The sequence below is a fragment of the Dinoponera quadriceps genome, unplaced genomic scaffold, assembly GCF_001313825.1.
Source record: "Dinoponera quadriceps isolate SergipeBrazil2010 unplaced genomic scaffold, ASM131382v1 scaffold1266, whole genome shotgun sequence".
NCBI lineage: Eukaryota > Metazoa > Arthropoda > Insecta > Hymenoptera > Formicidae > Dinoponera > Dinoponera quadriceps.
Window position 1 is genome coordinate 742,243 of NW_014555494.1, and position 22,736 is coordinate 764,978.

At 34.3% G+C, this 22,736-nt stretch overlaps 2 protein-coding genes across 3 annotated transcripts; both read right to left on the bottom strand.

Moving 5' to 3' along the window:
- Nucleotides 1-345: 345 nt before the first annotated feature.
- Nucleotides 346-21,510, bottom strand: LOC106744512 (ATP-binding cassette sub-family G member 1-like). The gene is made up of 12 exons (XM_014619359.1): nucleotides 21,269-21,510; nucleotides 18,251-18,544; nucleotides 10,108-10,225; nucleotides 9,359-9,548; nucleotides 7,061-7,206; nucleotides 5,636-5,874; nucleotides 4,114-4,313; nucleotides 3,684-3,852; nucleotides 3,282-3,382; nucleotides 1,949-2,104; nucleotides 1,598-1,838; nucleotides 346-736 (listed from the first exon to the last, which is right to left on the bottom strand). Exons 2-12 carry the CDS (start codon nucleotides 18,420-18,422, stop codon nucleotides 567-569), a joined length of 1,902 nt encoding a protein of 633 aa, XP_014474845.1. The 5' UTR covers nucleotides 18,423-18,544; nucleotides 21,269-21,510; the 3' UTR covers nucleotides 346-566.
- Nucleotides 10,234-18,236, bottom strand: LOC106744513. 2 transcript variants are annotated; one of them, XR_001374454.1, is made up of 2 exons: nucleotides 15,228-18,235; nucleotides 10,234-14,863 (listed from the first exon to the last, which is right to left on the bottom strand). XR_001374454.1 is itself a non-coding variant. In XM_014619360.1 (2 exons), exons 1-2 carry the CDS (start codon nucleotides 16,511-16,513, stop codon nucleotides 15,428-15,430), a joined length of 1,014 nt encoding a protein of 337 aa, XP_014474846.1. In that variant the 5' UTR covers nucleotides 16,514-18,236; the 3' UTR covers nucleotides 14,870-15,427. The 2 variants fall into 2 exon arrangements, 1 of the variants encoding a protein (XP_014474846.1); XM_014619360.1 differs by lacking the exon at nucleotides 10,234-14,863 and having other exon boundaries at nucleotides 14,870-16,077; nucleotides 16,150-18,236.
- Nucleotides 21,511-22,736: the final 1,226 nt, after the last annotated feature.

Below are 22,736 nucleotides of genomic sequence, written 5' to 3' on the forward strand. Positions count from 1 at the left end.
ATTGCAACTTTGGAGCTTTATAACTCGAAAAGTACTCAATGAAGAAACATTTCATTATAGTGTTTTGGAAAGCTCTCGAGGTCAGCTACAAGAATATGTAATAAAAAATAGAGGATGTCATTAAAAAAAATTGAGGTGACCTTCACGTGACTTTCAAATAATTCTTCAAGGTCAAACCAATGGTACCGTCTTATGGTCCCCTCGAAACCAAACAACTTTTGTCTGAAAAATTTTTCTCTCCCGGGCTTGGTTTTCGAAATATTCGACTGGGTCGATTAAAATGGCCCACCTTGTATAACTTTCCATTTTAACTGTGCAATATATTTTTTTTCACTTACAAGAATCTTACATGATAAATCATTAATTTTATTTTTATTACAAATTTTTGCTCGCTATATTTGTAATATCGCGTTGGATACAACGTTACACGTCATATCTGGTGTCATGAACATACTACGAATTGAGTATGCGCTCTTTTTACATAGAGAATTTCGAAACGCATGTATGATATCGAAATTCGACGGTCTTTTATATTATCAGAGATAGGACGCAATAAATACAATCTATTACATATTGAAATGTTTCTTGACGAGTGTGCCCACTAGATGAAGCATCTGGAAAGTTTTATTTGGTTGGACCCGTTGTCTAAGCAGATAATATAAAATCCCTTTACAAAGACACAAGATAATGATGAGGGCAAATATATCCAGCATAAAATTGGGGACGGTCTGCCTGCCTAGAAAACGAAAAATTTGAAATTCCAGCATGGAAATTCGGCATGGAAAACATCTAAGCGGTAACTGGTTGAAGATGTATTGTCCATAACTCAAAATAATGAGAAAATTAAAAATTGATCTGCATTGTATTTAAAAGTAACATAAAAAATTTGACAATAATTAAGAGCCTGGACCAAAAATTATTCCGTTTTAAAGGAGGCTGTAAGATGAAACGAATTTGATAAGTATTATGTCAAATTTGTACTGCGTACACATTGAAATATTATTTAACTCCTTATTCGCGTAATTAGAAAAAGATTGACCATCCGAGAACTGAAATATTTGTAATGAAAGTTAACACTGCTATTTTTAATTTCTATTTTTGACATCTTTTAAACTAAAAATAAGATTTTAATGAAAAACTATTACAGCATTAAAGATTAATATGCGGACGTTATACACAAATTTTAGAATTATTGATTATCTTGTTTTGAAAATATAGTGATGTAAAGTTTGTAATTTAGAGTAATACTCGAAATACATATACACGCACATATTTAAATATTTATATATATATCTCTTTCTATCTGTGCATCTATTAGATCAACTGATGCATAAATATAACATTAATAAGAAAAATAAATATAGCATTAATAAGAAAAGTAAAGTAATTATATTTTCGTATTTGTAATATTGTGTATATATGTCTATCTAATAAATTAATATTTATTATTTAGGTAGTGAAACACATGTATTTTAACAAACGTAATTTTGCTTGATAAATACTAAACTCATGTCTCCCTTGATGCGCCACTAAACATACGGGCATTAATGGGCAATACATCTTTGAATGTGATTTAAAACATTTTTTTAATTCTTACCGATGGTCCGAAAGATTTCCACAGGCGAACTGAAGTGACAGTACACCTCTTCCAAGGGACAAGGTAATCTTTTTCTACCGTTGCCATACATGGCTGCTATAAGGGCCTCTAGTCCGTATCTGATATAGCTCGTATACATAAGAATTGTTCGATAAAGTGGTAGAGGACTGGGGTCACCAAAGCCTTGCACCGCGACGAGTATCAGAGGACAGGTTAACGCAGGACCGAAAAATACGCTGTTCTAAAACAAGATACATCAGCTGTGACAAACATATTTCATACGCTCTCGTGACACTTAATTACTTCACGTCTATCGTGAGATTGTACACACGCGACCAGCTCTGGACATACCACGACATTAAATACACTGGCAATACTATAGGCCATACTTTCCGCGATGAATGCACATAGGAAGCAAGTGCTGAAGAACATGGAGCATCTTTGCCACTCCAAAGGTTGCCCCGTAATGAAATAGACCAAGGTGAGATATATTAATGATAACACTATCTGGAAAACATATCCAGATAGGAGAGATACTTTAATATTCAGGTGGCTCAAGGCTCCTGGATATTTGCTATGTCTTTCTTTGGGGACGTCAGAAAGGAGGGAAATCATACCAATTTATGTGACGGTATGTGTGGAAATAAAAGAATATATCCAGTCAACAAGAAATTGTTAACACAACGTTGTTACAATATTTATTACGATGTTTTGTAACATGTAACGTTTTCAAATATGTAGTTCTTAATAGTGTATACAACGTTGTTGTTGACAATATTTGACCGAAACATTAAAAATAATGTTTCTACACCATAATTTTAATATCTAAAAATATTGTCAAAATGTTTATAAAATCCACATAAAATCAATGTTTTAAAAGATTGATTTAATGTCGCTTGCTTACTGGGCATGCACAAAATAACACTCGTGATCGATTTAGCACATTTGTAAAAATGGCCGGACGCTTCCCTTTAACCTGAATAATTAATAAATAGCCGTGAATTAGTATAACACGCAACTTACGTTTTTAACCTTTCTTTTCTCATGATTTCTGTTACGTTAATTTTATGGCTATTTATCAACTGTCCAGGTTAAAGGAAAGCGTCTAGACACAAGTGTGCTGAATCGATTACGAGAGAAAAAAGATCATATATGAAATTTGCTCATATATGACTATATATAATCATATATGTTCACAACAAAAAAATACTGTTATTTATAAATTATATGCAAATACAATCGTAGTAGAAGTAAATGCTTCTGGTTATTTGTACTTCTGACAGCACATGATGTCGACATTTCATTAAATGACGTAACATCATTTTCTTTGTATAGATATATATGATTATATATGTAATTACATATATGGGCAAAATTTATATATGATTTTATATAATCATATATAATCATTTTTTCCCGGGGTGTTATTTTGTGCGTATATTTTTTTCCATATATCGTCACATAAATTGGTATAATTTTCCTCGCTTTTAACGTCATTAAAGGATAACCAAAGCGAGTTTCAGGAGCCTTAACGTTGTTGTTAAGTTTCCAGGAGCCTTAACGTTGTTGTTAAGTTAAAGATCGCTAACATAAAGTGATAATGACAGGATATTCGACGAATAACTTGCTGCGTAAAATATTCCATATTATGTAATAGTGAAAATATAATTTTCCGAGGACTTACTTGTTCAGGTATTTTGACTATAGTTAGTGCCCAGTAGTATGCGCTCATTTTGTACCATCTATTAAAGTACTCGCGTTTCATCAGTAAAATTTCCCCAGGAACTGTAATGAGAACAATGAATAATAAGATTGGACGTAATTGATTAATTCATCGACACGTGTTGATTAATTTCTTCCTTAGATTGATCATGTCATCACATGAATACAAAATTTGCGATCGGTAGAAGTATTAGATTATTACGGTAATTGTTGTTTTTACATTTATGAAATATTCCCGAATGTACTATTGCCAACGAGCATTAAATTGTTTAAATTAATTTCTCACTACTCTCAGCCTTTTCTCCCTTCTTCTTTTTTCTACGAACCAGTTATTCTAACTATGTATGTAAAATATTATTCTTACATCTGAGTAGTACTGGCAGCATTGGTATGTACAAAAAGACTATAATACAGGCAAAGCAAAAACCAAAGTTGAAGAGAGCCTTGGACCCATCGTTGCCCATGCCTAAGAAAAGTCCGCCAATGACGAATCCCAAAAATATGTGGAAAAATATCTTCATGTATATGTAGTTCTATGAACACACAAAAATCGCTCATTTGTACGTTCGTTTTGACAATTTCGTGAATCAGTATTGTTCATTCGTGCGAATTGTGATTTATCAATTTTTATCAAAGCCTGTTATTTCCTTTCGCTCAAGATATCGCTATGTTTGTTTCAAAATCATTCAATATTGAATTTCGTGAATGCCATCAATTTACGGATCTCCTTCGCGTTTCGATATTGATCACCTGGTGTTTGTTATTGGCAAAATGCGATATTCGCTTGATCTTACCCTGTCTCGATAGAGCTGCATCGTCATTCTTCTCACTAGCGTGCTGAACTGATCGAACCATAATATTCTTGGGTTTTTTCTCTCAAATTCGAACTCCTGCTTTGATCGTTGAATCGGCAGAATCGGTGCTTTCATTTCCACGCAAGCGAGCATTCGCTCAGTTAGGTCGAAACCGTAATCGCCTGATGAGATTTCTATCACTGAAATGATTGCAGCTTAATAATATTAAATAATAATAAAAATAATATTAAATAGCTCCATATTTACATTAGAGCGCGACATTGTATTATTATGATTTTTCCACTCAACTAAGAATACATTTTTTAAAAAACCCCTTCTCTCTCTTTTTTCTTCTCTGCAAAACATTAAACATTTATCAAGGATATGTAAAGAAAAACACGTATTATTAAGTAAACGCAGTATTATGTTACGTCATGTGGAAATGATTATCACGTGCATCAGAATAGACGGTTATCATGACCTAACATGACCGCAGAAGAAGAAATTTGCTTCAAGCTGAAATTGTCCGAGTTAGCTAACTTAGATGGTAAAATAAGGCATTGTTTTTCTGTTGGTTGCAATAGCCGATTCTCTGACTTGATACGAGTTTTGCTGGAGTTAATGCGTGACTTAGCTGCTCTAATCAACTGTCTACTTTCCGGCGGACTGCTAATTAGTTGGTCCGGCTAAATAACTTCCGTACGACGGTCTACTAGTTGACTGCTTCAACAAACTGATTCCTGCGTAGTGGTCATCTTCCCAGTGACCACCAACTAACAGTAACATATAACATCAATGTTAAAGTTTCTCATTCAATAATGTAACTGTTATATAACACACGCGTTATATTGCATTTACATTGTTGAGTAGGGAATTATAAAATTGATTTTACGTTACTATTAGTTGGTGTTCACTGAATTATGCATATTGCTATGACCGCTTTGTCTGATCGCGCAAGCCACCTGCTTTATTCGGCTGATAGTTAGCACTTCCGATTTAAGAAATAACAGCTTAACATAAGCAACAATTTATTTTCAAATTCTATTAATAATTTATTAACCGTCCACTCATCTGCCATGACAGATGAATCGTTAAACATATCAGAAATAAGAAATTATTTTCACTGGTCGTTAATGCTGTTCATGACCATTCGGGACGCGTTCGAAGTTACTATCTAATGCAGTCAACTATTTGCTATCTTCGCACATTGATTGTTTGGCTTTCCAAAGTCATACATTGATACTACAATTCGCCGCTTCAAAAATGTAAATGACTGCGGCGCAAAATTTTTATAAAATCAATAAAAATTGGCCATAGCTGCAAATATTTTTTTCAGTGCATATTTTGCGACTTTCAGTGTTTTTCAAATAACAATTTAACGTAACCTGTGAATCTATTCGCTTGAAACGCTCAATAACATTATTTTGCGCGCACATGTACGATGTCGGCTGAGATCACTAATTATTATTAGAGTAATTTATCGATCGAACATTCGGTCGTCTTTTTACACTTGTAAACTCACCGAAGTCCGCGGGATTGTAATGTTTCGGACATTCTACGCCCATGCTTTGCAAATATGGCACTAGGTTGCTCGGAGTACCTCTGTAAATGCATTGTCCGCTGGTAATGGCGTAGACATGGTCGAATTTTTGAAATATTTTCGCGCTAGGAGTGTGCACCGAACATATGACGGTGCGTCCGATACGGGCCAATCTTTGCAGAAGTTCGATACATTGAGAAGAAGACAGCTCATCCAAACCACTGAAAGCAGATTCATTCTACAACATATTTGCATTGGTAATGTATTTCGGAAATTCGAGAACGTCGCATGAGAAAGCATTATACAGCTCACTGTTATCGAGAGCAAACACTTTATTTCAACATCTTATTGTAACGCTTAACACAACACAATACTTAAGACAACATTAAAATATTACTGAATGAATCATCGCAGCTGTTTCCTTCACGTATTGAATATACAACTTATTATCGAGAATTTATCTCTTATGTCTGACTATTCGTGCGTATATTTACCTTTATTAGAGAATTATTTACATTTTTAACATGTTTCGATGAAAAATTATCTTCTTACGTATTCTGTCTTAAATAATGATATTGCGTAAGTGACAATTATCTTTTAAATTCTTTGTATATTTCCTCCAAATAAGTATTCATATTTAAATGTGCAGCGTCGATTGTTTTGAAAAATGAATATTTATGAAGTCGTAAATGAGTATTTCCAAGGTGATTATTGCGTGAAAGGAGAATATATGCAGAAAATAGCAATGTATAGAATGTCCTCGAGATGTTTTTTTTCTTGTATCGAAAAGTGTGTAAAACTCATCGAATCAAGAATAAGTTTATACAAACCATATTTATTAATAATATTATATTTTAAATATAAAAGTTGGCGGGAAGCAAAATATCAAATAATAGTCATTGTAATAATTGCTTTTTTCTCGTTTGTTGTGTAATTACGTATTAGAGAAATTATTTAATTAATTTAAGGTATGGGATATTTACACTAACGCGTTTATGTCTTTTTATTAAGCATCATTAAACTGAAACGTGTAATTATTGAAATAAGGCAAACAACTTAAATTTCAATGTTATTATTAAATTATGAATATTTAAGTAAATATCATACATAGCACCGAGATAAAAAATAAAATAGATAATAGAAAATTAGATAGTGTAAAATTATGAGATTAAACATAACACAGAGAAAAAGAGAGGGGGAGGAGGGAATTTATAATGATTTAATATAATTATAGTTATATTTATAATATTGTAATTATAAAATACTTTAAAATTATAACACAGTTTTATCGTACGTCGAGAGACAGAATTTATGAATATTGGAAAGACAACTTTCTTGGTAGATAAATGCAATTAATGTCGATATCAATGATCGTGATCATTCTTTAAATTTGTATTTTACACTTACGTGGTCGGTTCGTCGAGGAAGATAATCGGTGGATTATTCACTAGCTCGAGAGCGATCATCAGCCTTTTCCTTTCCCCACCAGACAGTTTTTCCGTTGTTGTATTTCGTGAAGCGGACAATCTGAGAGTATTAAGAATTTCGTCTATCTGCAAGTGCCGGATGTTTTTCTGATTCATGCGGTATAAATATGTAATAATACGGCTGTTAGTACAATATACTTAAGTAGTGTATGACATGACAAACTGGATATTATATAAGATTCAACTGGCCATGAAATAAGAAAAACCTGCGATGTCTGCGGTGTCTGCGATGTAAGCGTGGATACTATCGTGTCGTATTCTTCGCTATCTTTTTTGTATCTCTCTGATCTAGATTTACATTCTAACTCGATACATGTACCACGCAAAAAAATGTGCGTAGTGTTGCCTATTTCTTATATAAATGATGGGAGAAGCGGTAAAAAATTGTGTTCGGTGGTTAATGACGTTAGTCGTTGCGAACCGATGTATGTACATGAAGCCAAATATCTAGATCTTGTTATTATTAATAACATGGAAATCGCATAAAGTCTTACAAAGCAAATCCAAAAATAGAGATAGGTGCGAAAAATTTGATTCATATTTTACATATATTCTATTATTATGTATCTATTACATTTTGTTTAAAAAAATTTCTAGAATGTCTGTAAACGTTATTTATTAATGATAACAATATGATGTTTAAGTGATTACCGAATATATTTTTTACTAACGAGTTGTTTGAAACTCTCGATAAATTTGTCGTTATGTACAATAATGATATCAACAACGTGTTATTAGTTCATTCTTAAAGTATTTATACTTTAGATTTGCTTTCTCTCTCTCTTTCTCTTTCTCTCTCTCTCTCTCTCTTACACACACTTTCTTTCGCGCGCATCACCATAGTCACGTTTAAGAGAATACATTTGTATTCAACGAAATAGATCGTTACTGACCTTGAGAGTTCTATAAAATTCAAGGTGAATCTCTGTTTAAGAAGAGACTTTCCATTGATTTCTATTCTTGAATTTTGATACGCTAAACACGCCCTTACATTCTTCTTACTTCTTTTTACTATTTCACATTGGATTAAATTTTCAGTTTGTCTTTTGAGTAATTTTTTTGACATACTCGTATAAACCACTGGTCATTAACCCTTTGAGTACTGAATTATTTTAAGATTTTTATGCCCATGGGACGGATTTAATTTGTCGCTATATGGATTAATATGTAAAAGTAATACATTTTATGCCCAAGTAAGCAGATGACGAGTCTCACTCGTCAAATGTACCGAAAGGGTTAATTAAATTAAATTTGAATAAATGTTAAAATTATTTGGGTTTTAGTAGTTTAAGTAAAAAGAAAACACACATAACTGTAATTACTGATTTATTGCAAGGATTTTTTACAATATCAATTAAATGTCATACATAATATTGAAGTTAAAGATAATATTTTCACTTAGATTTTGCTTTCATTTGCAATTTTACTTTCTACGTATTCACTTTTAACACTTTATCACAGTCTCGCAAACTCGAGACATTCTGACAATCAATTTATCCAAAATTTTTAATCCAATATTTCTTGTAGAACTTTCCAAAGACTATTTGTATTTCTACTTGATGATTTGTACTTGTACTTCTAGGTGAATAAACTTCAAAGTTATCAGGGATTCGATGGCCAGTGTTCCATTTAAATGAAAAAGACATGTCAATAATTAATAGGAAGCATTATGGATTTTTTTAAATAAAAATGCATTCGCTACTTCTTTTGGAACATTAACATGTTGAGTGTCGCGTGGGCTATTGATAGTGTCCACCCTGGACTTTCCGTTTATGCTGCATATTTTATGTTATCTCTTTCTTTCATAATAATGATTTCGTAATCTTATAAATATAATGATATATGATAAAAATATATAATAAATGCGGTAATTATGGATTATCGGTGACGCGATGTGAATGAAATGCCGCGTGAAATTGGCACTCAACAGGTTAACGAGATATTTGTTACTTATTTGTTATTTATTTAAATTAATAACCGGTAGTGTATTTTTGTAGCATAATCTTCGTGTTGTGAATATGTGAGGTATCTCTGCGTCACAGAATGTAATTAGGATACACGGAACACTTAATATCGATCAACAATTTTTTAGTTATTTCACCAAGAAAAACAAGATTTGTAATTGGCATGACGTCTTTTGCGAATTATATAACACAAAAGGTAAGCACAAGAGGTTAAGGATACTACCTATTTATATATCGAGTTCAAGTATACTCACGGCAATGTGTTTTTCAAACAGGGATTTTCTTTTGTCAAGCTTCAAGTCGGCGGCGAATGCCATTGCTTCAGAAACCGTGAGTTTTGGCTGCACAAGGTCCTGTTGCATAATGTAACACGACATTTTTTTGAATTCCCGAATGTTTCGCGGTTGTCCATTAATATTTATAGACCCATTTATGTCCGTGCATCTATAATTAAATCATAACTATAATGTCAAATATAAACCATTATACTACAATGCTGTGAAATAAAACGCTTGTTTTGCGCCACGACTTTTTATTACTGTAACTACTTTAGTTCCTGAATTTCACGTCAAAGCTAACCGTGCACTCGTGTTAAATCCATTACTATTGATTATTCGATATGTCATAGGTCGCGGTCGGTGATCCTCAAAGGTTGTTATACTTCTTACATGTCTCACATACATTATGCGGTTCTTTAGGAAATGACGTAATAGAATTATCGATGTAATTAATATAATGGTACAATATGGTTCGTATAAAACAATTTATTGATTGTAAGTAAAACAATTTAGAATCCTTAGGCAGTCATAAATTTGCAATACGCAAATATCTGCTTGGTTGCCGATTGTACATTATACACGTAAATTGTCGATTAACCGCGCAGAGACAATTGTGGCCGAAGAAGTTGCAAAATTAATAACTTCAATTGGTTGGTGAAAAAAAAAGAGAAGAAAACAGAGAAGAATTAACGTAACAGAATATAGTCAATAATGATTTAACTCACTTGTAACCCGCAAGAATATTAAGGAGCGTCGATTTCCCGGCACCGGAAGGACCCAATATCGCCGTCAACTCGCCCGACTTGAACTGTCCGCTGATCCCTTTTAGTATTAAGTTTGACTCTGTAAATTATGCGGAACATTAAGTAGCGCCTTGCACCTGAATAGCAATGGCTTTGACCAGTAATTGCTAAAACGAAAATATACCACGTGTGTTTACGTAATGTGTAGTCACATGTAAACGTTCATAATTTAGTTACTTAGCTCGCTTATCACGTCCCGCAACATTTTAAGAAATATACGCTGATACCGTAAGTACCACGGACTCATAATTTCGAAAATTTAATAGATGTCATAACATGTTGTCGAATTAAAGATAGCAACGACTATTTTATCTAAAACTTTGAACCTGTTTTAACATTAATATCATGTAACATTATGTTTAAATAGAACGGCCAGAATATCAACGTAGACCTTTAGACCTAGATGTCCATTAGAAGAAAGTATCGTGTAGCACTCTTTGCATTCCAGTGGTGACTCTCACTTACCATGTGCCCCTTTGCTGGTGCGCCGCGCGAAAAAGGCCCGGAGTGCAAAGGGTTAATTAAGAAAATGATAACAACTGTAGCAAATAAGTGATAAAGCAGCTGATAATCTGTTTCAGTTTCCGTTCTTGTATTTATTTATTCTTTAATAAGGACAGCTACTTAGTAATTTTCTTCCTTGATCTTAGCACTTTTCCTTACCATGTGCCCCTTTGCTGGTGCGCCGCGCGAAAAAGGCCCGGAGTGCAAAGGGTTCATTAAGAAAATGATAACAACTGTAGCAAATAAGTGATAAAGCAGCTGATAATCTGTTTCAGTTTCCGTTCTTGTATTTATTTATTCTTTAATAAGGACAGCTACTTAGTAATTTTCTTCCTTGATCTTAGCACTTTTCCTTACCATGTGCCCCTTTGCTGGTGCGCCGCGCGAAAAAGGCCCGGAGTGCAAAGGGTTCATTAAGAAAATGATAACAACTGTAGCAAATAAGTGATAAAGCAGCTGATAATCTGTTTCAGTTTCCGTTCTTGTATTTATTTATTCTTTAATAAGGACAGCTACTTAGTAATTTTCTTCCTTGATCTTAGCACTTTTCCTTACCATGTGCCCCTTTGCTGGTGCGCCGCGCGAAAAAGGCCCGGAGTGCAAAGGGTTCATTAAGAAAATGATAACAACTGTAGCAAATAAGTGATAAAGCAGCTGATAATCTGTTTCAGTTTCCGTTCTTGTATTTATTTATTCTTTAATAAGGACAGCTACTTAGTAATTTTCTTCCTTGATCTTAGCACTTTTCCTCTTCTCGTGAAGGTTGCCGGAATTCTCCAACAAGATAAGATTAACGCATTTTGAATACTCTCAGTCAGCCGTTCTTATTTATTAAATTGATATAAATAATAATCAATTGTAATGCTCTAGATAAATTGTTGCAAGATAAAATAAGATTAATCTGTTAGTCATCATAACATCCGCATCGCCAGAAAGCATAATTTTCATTTTAACATTTCTTGATACATCATTATTTAAGTTTTCCTAGAAATAATAAAAACTCGAAGCCAGAGCTCGAAGCCAGAGCTCGAAGTCAGAGTTCGAAGTTAGAGCTCGAAGCTAGGTTTTGTTGAAGACGGTCATTACTGTCAATGTTTTGTTACACATTTTTTAGAATAAGTTGTCACATAAGAAAACTCCAGTTCGCAGTATTGCTGACCAAAAAACAAAGATAGTTACATACTGCGTTCGATCTCATATCCGTTTCTACTTTGATAACAAGGGCGACTTATTTTGTACTTATTATCAAAGCACTTATTTTGTTAACAAACATTAACTTTGATAATAAAGACTATTTATCGATTTTCTTCTTGTCCCTCGTTTTTCTCCTCCGTGTGAACTATATTGAATTATGCGTTATTAGAATCTTCCACAACGAACACGGAACTGACGTATTTTATACATTGCAAATTAGATTATCTTATCTATTAAACTTATGTAAAACATAGACTATATTATTTATTATTATATGCTTTTACAGTTCTCAACTGTGTTGCAAGGTATAATTCCAACGATTATTGACTCATCGAGATAATCATGTCACGTCGCCAGTAGTCATCATCATTTCTTCTTTATGCTTTTTGCATGCGAATTTATCAGTTAACATTCCCGCACGAATGATGAAAACTTAAAGCCGGCGGGTGATTTTCCTGAAAAGGATTATTATTCTCCAATTGTTGCGCACCGTGACATTTGAATGATGCTATGTCAGCGCCCATCTGCTTGATCTCGCTGCGTCCTGTGAGAGAAAAGGGACTGCAGAGTTCGCGATGTTCGCTGTCACTTGGGTGCAACTAATATACCGTACAAAATTGTCGGTCACGCTTCGATCGTTAACCCTGGCAGAATTGTGAAGAACGTTTTCTAACTCGCGACTTACGTATCGTCTGTTGAGCGAAAGCACGCGCTGATTAAATATAATTTATCGCCGTATATTAACCCTTTAACTACAGCTGACCTGGATGACAGAACTCTATTACCGCTGTGCAACTTCGCCGTTGAACGCGCGTAATAATGAATAATAGCAGTCCGATCGATGTTTGTCACTATATGATTCACTGTAGCTGCGTTAGTATAGTTTAATGATAATATTTTAGTAAAATAATAGCTAATGAATCAATGAGCTGTGTATTTACAGTGTTAAGAAAGTGAGCAAGTTATTGTACTAATAACAACAAGTTATCCACTGAATCTCAATGCAAGTTTTACAAAAGAACCATTAAAGTGGCTTCTTAAAAAATCTTCCAACGGAGAGCCACTATAATGGTGTTAGTATCCAAAGGGCTAATCGCGCGCGTATTATGTTCCTCGAAAAATTCTTACCATTTCTCTATTTTTCCATTCTCTTACATTTCTTATTTTTCCTCGTCGTCGTAATAACTTTGTTTGCTATGTATACTACTATGTATTTTGCAATTTTAATGCCTGGCAGGGAGTAGCAAGAAATTATCTCATATTGAGCATATACTAGAACAGTCATTAATATTTCATTTCATAAATATTTCATAAATAATATGTATCATGGCGTAGAATAATTAAATCAATTTTATACTTCCTGATATGTGTGTCGACCGATACACAGTCGGCAGCTTAGCTCACCGCATAAATCTCCGCCGTGCGTTGGCAGATCTGTGACTATCAGGTTTTAAAAAAACTGAACTTAGGTTGGTGTTTATAGTCAGATCTTATACTTAATATTGTCTTTAAGTTTATTTTCAGATGCTTCGTGAATCGATGAAATGCGCCTTAGAGTAACCGAAGATAAACTGAAGGCGTCCTTAAATATAAGATCCGACTATGAATACCGGTCTTAGGTTACTTAAACTCCCGTTTGTTTCATTCAATTCGTGTGGAGAGATTTATTCGCTGTGACAGCACGAGTCCAATCACGATTCGTGATAAGAGAAATCGTCATTATTGCACCACACATCTCTAATATTAGAATCGCGGATGGTCATTTTTAACCCACTTTGTTTGTAATTATCCATGGGCTTTTTTGAAACTTATAATATTATTTGTTTTATGATAAAGAAAGCCTCCCAGTGATGAAATTCCATAGAAATTGGAAAAAAAAAGTATTTAAAAGTGAGTAAAAAATGGCCTAGTTGCGTTTATAATGTTAATCGTACATTGTTTACGAAAATCGCTTGAATTTGCATGCTTGCTTAACAAAGTTAGGTAATTCGATCACACCGATGAAGAAAACGTCTGGAAACCTCACGTCCGCATAGAAAGCGACCAGGAAACAATAGGAAATTATAATCGCATTATGGGTCTTCGTTGTAGCAGATCACGAATGCCTTCGTATATTGAAGATAACGATTAAATGTCGTTTGCCTAATATCACACTTGCCTAATATCTTGATTATCTTATGACATATCTTTGATTTTGCAAACGCAATTATGCATCGGATGAAAAACAGATTGCGTAATTTAATATTGCGCTTATCATGTTTTGCAGATCCCGTTCATATGTTCTATAATCGGTAGATTAAAGGTTACAACACTATTTTCCGATGAGTTTCGCAATGCGTTTTCACAATTTGTGTTTTTTTAGTAATTTTCGGGAAATATATTTTTTTAGGCAATCACGAGATGCGTTGTAAAACTCACCGAGATAAATATTACAACCTTTAATTTGCGAATTCACAAAAATGTTATTAACTGTAATAAACTGGCTAATAAGTTACTGTTGTCTACTAGTTTAATCACTTATACGAATAATAAAACTGTAGTGTCACTGGCCAATTTATTCACAGGTAATATTTTACCTGTAAGCGCTGTATGCGTGTGTACGTGGGCATGCGTGTGTGTGATTGAAATGATTTGCCACAAAAGTCTAAAAAATTATCTTAATCATGCTTCTATAGCAATTTTCGTAATAACCAAATGTGTTATTGAAACATTAGATGTGGAGATTAACAACTGCATGTTTAAGGGGAGGTTCTAGTCAAAAGGCCCGCAAATTAACGTAATTTCATGATTTTTTTTTTTGAGCGAACGTAAATGTTTTTTGAAAAAACTTTTTATTGCATTTATTAGTACATATTTGAAAATATAAATAACATTTTTTCCCCCCAAAAAAATCAAAATGACGGCTCCAGCCCTCACTGAATAAAGCCGTGCGCGGCCATAAGCAATGTGCGCTGCACACTCTACGGTCCTGCCAAGTGATCTGAAACAAAAAAACCAAAAATATTCTTAAAATAGATGAAATTTGGGGGGCCTTATGATTTTCCGATTTGTAAAAAACCCTTTTAAAAAGAAATGACGGTCATTACGAAAAAGAAGACCCTCTTTTCCCGTTTTTTTGTTTTGCTTTAACGTTAAAAAAACAATAATAAACAATTTTTTTTTAAACGCTTCTTGAAGGCCCCCTAAATTGAATAAGCTTTAATTTGAGCCGTCAAACATCGAAATCGGTTAAGTCGTTGAAGCGGAATCGTGTGCGGCGCGCAAAAAAAAGTTGTTTCGAGAAAAACGCGTCTAAAATTTGAGGAAGAAAAAATTGTAAGTAATGTTTGTTTTTTGACACTTACATCTAATCAGCTATTCCAGCACTATACAGGGTTCCTTCCTCATCCTCAAAGAGCATGTTTTGCTGCACTTGGGCGCTAATTTTTTCAATTCTGGCCTTTTACATCAACTCTGACTGACTCGCGTTCGCTGACTTGACGCGCTCTTCGTCAGTCTTCGCAGCGAAGTTTCTGCTGTTTGTTCCGATTACGATTCCCAACGTCTACATGGTTTTTAATATAGATGAATAACCTTCATTAAAGATGCCGGAAGCTATGTATGCTGCTATTCTGATGGTTTGTTCGCCACAATGAAGGTGTTTGGGAACCAGTTTCCACAGATAAGCGTTGAAGCTTTCGTTGTCATTTTGCGTGTTTCCACCTGTGCATCTTTGCAGCAAATCGTCACTTGAAAGAGCTTCATATACGGGTGGAATTGCTTCTTGAACTGATGCTGTAAGGGCAGGTTCATGGTGGAAGTTGAGGAGAGCTTGGAAAGTTTTCGTGTCACCGTCGCCGATATATGTAGCATATTTCACGCCGTGCGATTCTGATCGACAAAACATTTCTTTCATACAATCTACTTCCATCTTATCAGCACTTCCAATGTGATTTATGTTGAAATGTTGTTCATGAGTATCATGCCAGATATCGTACTTATTAGTTCCTTTTTTGCTGGCCCAGTTGCTGCAGCTTTGGCAGAATGACGACTTTACAACAAAATCCAACACTTTGTGCGTATATTTTCCGATCAGCGTTGCAATTCCAAATAACGACGAAAAGCCACGTCTTTTCCACGAACCGTCGCCCGACACGCTCAAATGTGTTTCTTCATTTCCCGCCTCCGCGTTCTTCTGTCTTTCTTTAGCAATCGCTTTACGTTGAATAACTTCGAATGTACTCTTTGCTGCCTCGAGCAGATTAGTGATAAATGCATAGTACGTACCATTTGCAAAGCCTGAAGACAGTTCCGTTAGGGAATAAAAAGTATTTATCGACCGTAATCCGAATCCCAGAATCCGCATAACAAACATCAAACGGCGATTTATTTCGTATGCGCCATTTACTAAAGGACTCGAAGAAACGCGTTGTTGATCATTGCACTTGCACTTGATTACTAAATTAAAACCAAGTCCACGGTCACACGTATGAGAAAATGTCACATCACCGTCACATTTTTTACATTTTAAACACTGAGACAAAAAGGTGAAAACAGTCAGAAAATTTATAATAACGTTATTATGGCCAACATCAATTTCAATATCATCGTAACTCGCGTCTTTAACTTTTTTTCGCTGAAGTACTAGCATACTCAGTTTCTGCTTCTATTTTATCGGGATTATAACTGAATTTCTTCTTTCGAGGCCGATATGGTCGAACAGTTCCCACTGATTTTCGTGTGTTCGGCATTTTTGAAACACTTACTTGCCCCACGTTCGAAACGCAACTGAAATACGTTACTGTAAATAGAAGTATAGAACGCACGTCTGACCGAGGGTGTACGAGCACACATTAGACAGGAATGTACAGGAATTCGTTGAGACAGGCACAAACTTGCTACCTGTAGTAAATACACCGCTTAGGCGGTGAAAAATGCCCCTCCCTTGAAGCCGCTCCGAGCGCGCGTTTATACCTGTTTTTCGGCCGACGCACTCTTTCGTCTAATACGCTATAACTCCTAAAATAAATTATATAGGGAAATATCCTTTTGGCTACACATTTTCAAGACCCTAAGGATGAAAATAAAGCAAAAAAAAAACATGTTTTTTTTCGATTTTGACTAGAACCTCCCCTTAAAATTATAATTATGTGTATATTATGACAGCTATATTTAGATATCAAGTAGCAATTAGCAAGTCGTACTTGCTAATTGAATGAGAAGTTTTATCGGAAATCTCAACGTAGGATAATTGTTTGCACAATGAATGCATGAGTAAGTGAAAAGAGCTACTGCCTGTCGGTGATCTTATCAGGAGAGCGCACGAGAGGGTCGTCGGGCGATTCGAATGAAACATATGTTATTCACGTCGAAATATTTGTATCGATAAATGCATCCCGACGCACACCCCGATCCGCACCGATAGTTTATATAATTAGCAAGTCTCTATTGAAAATAAATAACATGATAATATCCAATGATACATTGATTGGTATACAGCGTCCCAATGCACCTTCACCTGACGGTTTATACCATATTGGTTTTGACTTTCAACCAAGATTATACAGTGACAGAATGGAGAAATTTGTGCGAACATACAGTTATATCAGTTCAAAATTACGTACTTTTCTTTTCTTTTCTTGTTTTTAATTTTTCTTATCAATAATATTTTTAATAATACTTATTTCTTCTAAATAATTTTATATCGATTGCTTTTTATTTCTTATCTTAATTAATTTCATTGATATTAACTGTGTTTATAAAGTAGAGGGAAGGTACTTTCCCGCGCAACACAAATTGGTTGACTGACCATTGATCGACGCTGACCAAATATTGGGCAACAGCCAATCAATTTCTACTACTAGAATTGGACCTGTTTTAATTTGGATTCATGTCGATTTCAGCGCGCTATCTAGCGATTTCTTTTCGTTTATTCCTATCCAGAATTATTATAAGAATTTAAGAATTCTTATTTACGGTGGTAAACACAACGAATTATCGCATTAACAAAGCAAAAATATCATTGAATAAAGTGCTGAAATCGACATGATTCTAAGGTAAAATAGGTCCAAGCTACATCACTTTCTCCCATCTTTTGTTGTTTTAACAGTGTCTATAGACACCGATAAAAAATATAATTATGTATTATTAATAATAGAATGTGTCCATAAAAATGTATAATTATATATGTATATGATTATATGCACATCTGGTATGTTTCGTACAATCGTTCGTGTGAAAGTAGAATGGATGAAACTAAGCATAAGCAAGTAATACGCAAATAATTTGCAAAAAGTTGTTCTTGACGGAACGGATATTTGTATTTGTTAATATGCGCATTGATGTTATTACTTTTCTTACTTATTTTTACGTAATTATAGGCAGTTACCTTTTCGAGAGGCGCCTGGCGTCGAATACATCAAATCGTTGAATTCGATGTCCACCGCGGCCATTTTTGATAAATGAGACATCCGTGCGGAACCGTCATATTTGAAGGCATTTTTTACATCTTCGCGGTGCACGTCCATTTTCATCGCATTGTTTTCCAGAGTAAGTTCCATGATAATTTCGACGGAAGTTTTAAGAACGATTTAGCTCCAGTTTGCCGCTATCATTATCTAATATCCTCTTTCGTGGTGCAACGAATAGTTCAGCATCGACGGGGAAATAATATGAGCGGCAGCTGGAATCCGGTAGGTAAAACAGTGAATATAGTGCCACGCATCGAAATGCGAAGAAATATTTCGCGGAATCGTGGCGGTACCACGCTGTATTTTGAGGTCGCGACATGAACAAGGAAAAGTGATAGTTTAAAAATATCGTTTTTTACGTATACAAACGGGCATGACGTGTGCGATATGACTTTTCGCCTTATCATATCCGAAGGCTTCCGTCATTCGTGCATTATTATGTTGTTATTAAAATAATGGGCATCGCCAATGGGAGCGAAAATCCTTGTAACAAAGCACTTTGTACGCGTTACAAGTACGTAGAGGATATATTTTTTAGGTGAATGAAGGTGAGACAGTGGTTTCTAACTAGGTACTACCTTTATATTGCATGCGTTATTAAGTAATCTAACGTTGAACCAGGGTCAAACACGTTTAATCGAGCGTTTGGCATTGATTAATAATTATCACTATGGCTACCAAATTCCAAACGTGTTGCCTTAAGGCTCATTAAGTGAAGCGTAAGGGAAGTATGTTTAACATATTTGGAATATTATCCGAATCACACAGATGGAATTTGATAATACGAGGAAATGCAAATTTATAATTTCTGTTAACGAGCTTGTTGCAATATATCTTCATTTGTATTACCCCCACAGGATATTGTCATCCGATGTTGCCATTCTTTCAGTAATTTGCACCGTTGTCTTTTGTTTTAAATTAAACCACAATGTACGTAATTGCGTACGAAATATATGAAATATAAGCTATAATTTTCACATTTTATTTAAATTTGTATGATTACATTTTCATTGATGTAAGCACTGGCAGTAAGAGCGCAGCTACTATCACCCACGCTTCTTGTTCTGACAGACGCGCTTTGTTTTAGCAGTCGTGCTATCTCTCTCTGTTTTCTTATTCTCTATTATGTCTTTAAAATTAATCGTACATCTCACTAAAAATTTTTTCGAAAAAAGTGAAATTTCTTCCTTAACCATTATTGACATATGACAGATTTGAGAAAGAAATACATATCGCGTAGCAACCAATATTTCGACATCAAATGAAATATGACGTCACAAATATCAAATTGATTCTCAGAATCAGTTCTATTGAACTGCGTCGTCTAAGACAATTCTCAATGGAGGAACTCGACTGAAGTATCTTAGATGAGACAAGACACTTCAAGAAATGATTTATCTGAGACATTTCAAGAAATGATTATTAATGCGAGCCTTAGTAATCCAGATGACACGGTTTAAAAATCTTTATTTTTTGCCCGGCGTTTCTTTTCACGAAGGAGCTTTACGAATGACTACGATTGATTCAGAATGAAGCATTTGGCAAAATGAAATTTCGTAAAAACATGTCCTTTCTGCGCATGCCGAAGGTAGAATGATTACAAATCGCGTATGATTTTTTTAGACATTTTTACATTAGCGCACGGGATTTTGTTCTCACGTTCTCATCGCGCAATCTACAGGATGAAGTAATCCGTGCAGGAATGCAATTACGTTGTCTACGTTGTGTCGGACGACTTATTTTTATTCGCTTTATCTCACTGTTAGTTTTCATTAGTCATGTAAGATCGCAAAAAGTTCGCCTCGCTCACAGTTTATTATGGCAGTCATATGCAATGAATTCGTACGGTTCGTTCGCGTGTTTTCTTTGTTTTCGAATCGCTATTTTTGAGAAGCTCATTCGAAAATGTTCTATGAACATGTTATTTTATATAAAATAAATTAATATTATCGAAATGATGAATAAAATACTAATACTTTTTGACATGAACATGTTATTTTATATAAAATAAATTAATGTTATCAAAATAATGAATAAAATACTAATATTTTTTAACGACTATTCGGAGAATCTGTTGTTGATCTGCTGTTGATTTAATTCGTGTACTAATTTTAACTTTTATATCATTAGAGGAATTTCGTTCTGGTCATATCTTTTTATGTGCTGTCGTATGTTTCTGTATTTCACGAGATACAGTTTAATCATCAGTATTCAATACACGCGATAAATTTCACAATTATTTCGCAATGTGTCAAATCGCTAAAAGAAATCTTTGTTTTATCATTTTCATTTGTGACAATTAATCACAAGGTTAAAGTCAAAGAATAAAGTAAAACAACAATATTAAAGATAGCACAAGTAAGAAACCATAAATTAACGTTATAAATTAAAAAAATATAAAGTTATAATCGACAAAACCTGGCGTGTCGTAAATCCATGTGTATTACATTATTTTTTTCGGTTTATTATCGCGCTTATTTCTTAGTTATCCGATCAATTTTTCCCTTTACGAAGAAGATACAAGTTACTCCATGGATCGCTCCCTTTCTTCTTTACGAATCTTTTATTCACTTAAGATTCACTTAAGATATATTTCGTGTTATTGATTAATTCAATAACTGATGAAATTATGATCAATATGATCTAGTTATTCTCTCCAAAATTTTTCTCGATCCCATTGAAATTAAATTACAATAAAAAACGACGATATAAACACAAAAAAAGTTTATCGAATTCATCACACTTCTAAAAATTCGAATTCATCACACTTCTAAAAGTTCTAAAAAAATTATTAAAAAATATCCTAACATTTTCAGATAATATGCGTTCATTGATAAAGTTTAGGAACTATCGGTTGCTCGAAACTTGCGATCAGGGGAGTTATTTTCAAATTAAAGCACAAGTGCACACACTCGAACTCGTAGATTCACACTTACAGGCTGCCTCTGTTTCTCTTGAGAAAAGGTTTCCTTCCAATTTGCGTCCAAGTTACTACGTTGTTATTAGAAGTATAAAAACATAATGGATATTCGTGACTGAAGAATTATGTGACCACATCGACTGTTGTCTGCCAATTAATGCGAGCAGTTCAGCACGACGATAGACGAGACCAAGCAACGAGTCAGTCGAAGACTGAGCACGCCGCCAACACCGACGGTAGACTGACTCGGAAATAACATCGCTTGCTCCCCTACAGCTATATCTACTTCTCTGTCGTGCGTATGTCGTGTGTATGTAGCAAGGGATTCGTAATATACATTCATTCGGCGGACACGCGCGTTAAGGTGGATGTCATCATGTCATGTGTTGCGGTCGGCGCGATCAAAATACGAAATGAGTGAATTTGATGGTTGATTTTTAGAGAAAGTGAGAGGGGGAAGAGTACATTTTAGAGTAATACTTTCTACCAAAAGAAATATATAGCGTAAAAGTTTAAGCTGATATTTATAATATGTAAATTCTATTCAGTTAATTAATTCGGAATGGATAAATATTGATTGACGTAGTCAAATAAAAAGAAATAGGCGATTTACGTAAACTCACTGTATGTATGAAATAGTAGTCTGTGCGTTGCATATATTCAACTAACGTCATTATTCTTCTGTTGGATTTAAATATTGATGAGCATTGTCACTGTCTGATTATCATACTTGTCTGTCATTACACTTGTATTTGGCAATATTTTACGTAACTGCAATATGGAATTCTCATCGTGTATTACTTTTAGCGGGCATTGGAAATTTTAGCGACCAACTTACCTGTGTAAGCGTGACAGTCGCAAATCAACAGTCATAAGTATAATTAGTATGATAAGGCACCTCCGTTATTAGCATCAACATATGTAACATATCGATTCCTTATTACCAGCGCCACAAATGTACCACACATGTGCAATATATGTTAAAATACTAATAATTATCGAAAATGGTCATGCATAGAGGCTTCTTTAATCAATAGCCCGAAAATTTGCATAATATTTGTAAAATGATAAAGGATATCTTAGTTTAAAGTGACCTAATCTACAAAACAGCTGTATCTAGTGATAGGTTCAAGGTTCGAGGTTCAATGTTCAATATTCTGATATTTGTCGTTACAGCTGTCATATACTCATAGATTAGGCCACTCTGAACAAAAGAGTTCTTTACCATTTTGCAAATAACACGCAAATTTTTTACTTATTGATTAAAGAATCCTGTATATGGCCATTTTCAATAACTCGGAATATTGCATATTGTTTACGAAATGATAAAGAAGTTTTTTGCTTACATTACTCTAAATTACAAGTATGTAACGGATGACTCGGCTTGCGTCAGTCACCCTGTATATAAATATAAGCAAATATACTATATTAGTACTCATAGAATAAATATTTTTTATTTGGATATTTCCTTCTTAGTATGCGTT

Excerpts from the sequence above, each read along its gene's own strand:
- LOC106744512 (XM_014619359.1), bottom strand. The coding sequence starts at position 18,422 with ATGGAACTTACTCTGGAAAACAATGCGATGAAAATGGACGTGCACCGC. Across the intron at positions 4,314-5,635 it reads TTACAATCCCGCGGACTTCG|TGATAGAAATCTCATCAGGC; the intron begins GTGAGTTTACAA and ends CAATCATTTCAG. Across the intron at positions 2,105-3,281 it reads TAGTCAAAATACCTGAACAA|ATAGTGTTATCATTAATATA; the intron begins GTAAGTCCTCGG and ends TATGTTTTCCAG.
- LOC106744513 (XM_014619360.1), bottom strand. The coding sequence starts at position 16,513 with ATGCTAGTACTTCAGCGAAAAAAAGTTAAAGACGCGAGTTACGATGAT. Across the intron at positions 16,078-16,149 it reads GTCTTCAGGCTTTGCAAATG|CGATTGCTAAAGAAAGACAG; the intron begins GTACGTACTATG and ends TTCAACGTAAAG.